The following is a 2,500-nucleotide window of genomic DNA, read 5'->3' as shown; positions in this document are numbered from 1 at the left end:
TCTTCCCGTGAAGAATAAGTCAATGATAAAATGATATATGAAATGGATCATATATGAACTGCGGATAAGAAATCAAGTGAAGCTATGATCCTCGCAGTTATGAACGCAATTTTTGCAATTGCGCAATGAAGCCTGAAGTTGATTCATTGCACACGTGAACATTGGAACCCACAAATAAAGAGCTCCCAAGGTCAGTGGCTTCATAGCTCAGTTGGTTAGAGCGTCGCACTGGTATCGCGTGGTCGCGGGTTCAAACCCCGTTGAAGTCCTGAATTTTTCAGGCTTCTTTGCGCAATTGCAAAAATTGTGTTCTTAACTCGAGGATCATAGCTTCACTTGATTTCATATCCGCAGTTCATAATGGTCCATTTCACGTATAATTTCATCGTAAACTCTTTTGTTGGCCCTGAAAATCCCCCGGCAAGGGAGCAGCTGTCACTTAAGTTTTTAATATTAATATTATACATTATTACAAAACGTCGCAGAAATCGTGGAAACGAAAAAATAGCATTTACGAGGAAAATTCTCCCCTCTCATTCTCGTTCTGAGTGGTCGCTTTTTCTTTGGTCAGCACGTGAATAACAACCTCTGATTTTTAATTGGTTCCACTGCAGAAAGCCCTTTTCACACCTGCACATTTACACCAATCTATACCCTTCACCTGTGCAGTTATATCCGTCTCCAGTGTAACCTGGTTTACATTTGCAGTTGTACGAGCCCTGAGTATTTTTGCATATGGCGTTGATGCTGCAATTTGCATCTCCTGAAGTGCACTCGTTTTTATCTGTAATCAAATGAATAATGGTTTGAGTAGAAGAGAGCAGATTAAACTTTTGAGGAGTTTATTTCGACCACAGGGAACATGCTGGCTGCACATGGCGGGCGCAGATTTTGTAAAAGAACCAAATACTTTGCCCCCCACCAGCTGGGTTTCTTAAGAAAATTGTTGAGTTTACTTGCTTCAATTACTTCTTTGGCCTTGAAAATTCCCATGTGGAGTAGTTTGTTAACTGAGTTATCAATGATAATAGTATTATACATTATTACAAAATGTCACAGACATTGTGGAAACCAAAAAAAAATATAACATTTACGAGGAGATCCTCGCCAATTTCTTTCATTTCTTTTCGTCAGCTCTGAGTACTGTGCCTTTTACATGTTGGAATTTGTTAGCTCTGAGGTGAAAATGAGGTGTTATTCGGCATCGGGCAGCCGAATGGTATATATTCTTGCCTGAGCAGTTTCGTCCGTCTCCAACATATCCCTCCTTACAAGTGCAATTATATGAACCATTGGTGTTGTTGCACACTGCGACATGACTGCAGTTATGTTTTCCTGTTGAGCACTCGTCGATATCTGGGATCATATCCAACAAATTATAATTAGTAAAATACCTTTTACTTTCAATTGGCAATAAGGCACTATCCACGAAATCGTTAGACACAGATTAATACAATTATCTGATAGATACATTTTCAACTAATAACCCTTCTTTTTGGACCAGGTCTTACCAAATATTTTATAATTTTATGTTTTGGACAAGATTATGAGAACGATAGAAATGAGATGATTTTTTTTCCTTTTTTGGCTTAGAGGCTAGATATCAGGCAATTCAACTTTAAAATGGTACCTTCCCATTCTTTGGCATTAGTCACAAATTATTCTAGGAGATACTTGGCTAAAACCAACGAACAGAATATTTCGTAAGGATTATATTGTTAGATGGATCTTACCGTTTTCGCAGTCTCGTCCGTTGAATCCCGTTTTGCAGGCACACTTGTAACTGTCCTCTTCGTACAATGGCAGACATGTTCCATTGTTCTTACAAGGCCAAGCGCTACATGGTGACTATAAAGAATTGAAGCAGATTTATTTGATATAGATTTGGGTGGAATGTAAAGCTAAATCTCGATTCCTATGAGTTTGTATAAAGCCTTTGTCAGAGGCACGGCCAAGCAATGACTTCCCACGTATTTTTTAACGCAGAAAAACCTTCTATTCGTCTTCCAATTGAAGAACTAATTTGACAAGTGATATTACAAAGGTAGCGAAGGTAATAAAAGGCATATTGACACTTAATAACCGCTTGGCCTTTCAATATTTAATTTATTCCTTTCGGTTTTGTAAAAAAAAACTAAGGCTGTTATATCTCGGCGAAAAACGACGTCAGCCTCAACCAGTGACGGTGGTGGTGGAGGTGGTGTGCAACGCTCTTCGTAACACTACTCACACGTACGCAATGCGTACCTATTTTTTAACGTCTAGATTAGCGATACTTCCAACAGTCGTTTTCTTGCGTGTCACATCCTATCAAATTTCTATGGTTTATCAATGTCATTGTGTTAGAAAAAAGAGAGAGAGAGAGAGAGAGAGAGAGAGAGAGAGAGAGAGAGAGAGAGAGAGAGAGAGAGAGAGAGAGAGAGAGAGAGAGAGAGAGAGAGAGAGAGCACACTGTATGCCATAAAAGTCCAATACATTCGACATACCGCGATGCTAAAGT

At 39.1% G+C, this 2,500-nt stretch overlaps 1 protein-coding gene across 1 annotated transcript in view; it reads right to left on the bottom strand.

The window, feature by feature from the left end:
• Window positions 1-2,500, bottom strand: part of LOC138006201 (sushi, von Willebrand factor type A, EGF and pentraxin domain-containing protein 1-like) — a 6,880-nt gene that overhangs the window by 1,591 nt on the left and 2,789 nt on the right. The window contains exons 2-5 of the mRNA XM_068852375.1: window positions 2,487-2,500; window positions 1,734-1,848; window positions 1,234-1,356; window positions 662-784 (exon numbers count right to left, since the gene is read on the bottom strand). The exon at window positions 2,487-2,500 is cut by the window's right edge and continues 283 nt beyond it. Of these exons, the coding sequence (XP_068708476.1) occupies window positions 662-784; window positions 1,234-1,356; window positions 1,734-1,848; window positions 2,487-2,500 (375 nt within the window). The remainder of the gene's footprint in view (window positions 1-661; window positions 785-1,233; window positions 1,357-1,733; window positions 1,849-2,486) is intronic.

Source organism: Montipora foliosa, chromosome 6 (assembly GCF_036669935.1).
Source record: "Montipora foliosa isolate CH-2021 chromosome 6, ASM3666993v2, whole genome shotgun sequence".
Classification (NCBI taxonomy): Eukaryota; Metazoa; Cnidaria; class Anthozoa; order Scleractinia; family Acroporidae; genus Montipora; species Montipora foliosa.
This window is presented reverse-complemented; position numbering and strand designations above follow the sequence as displayed.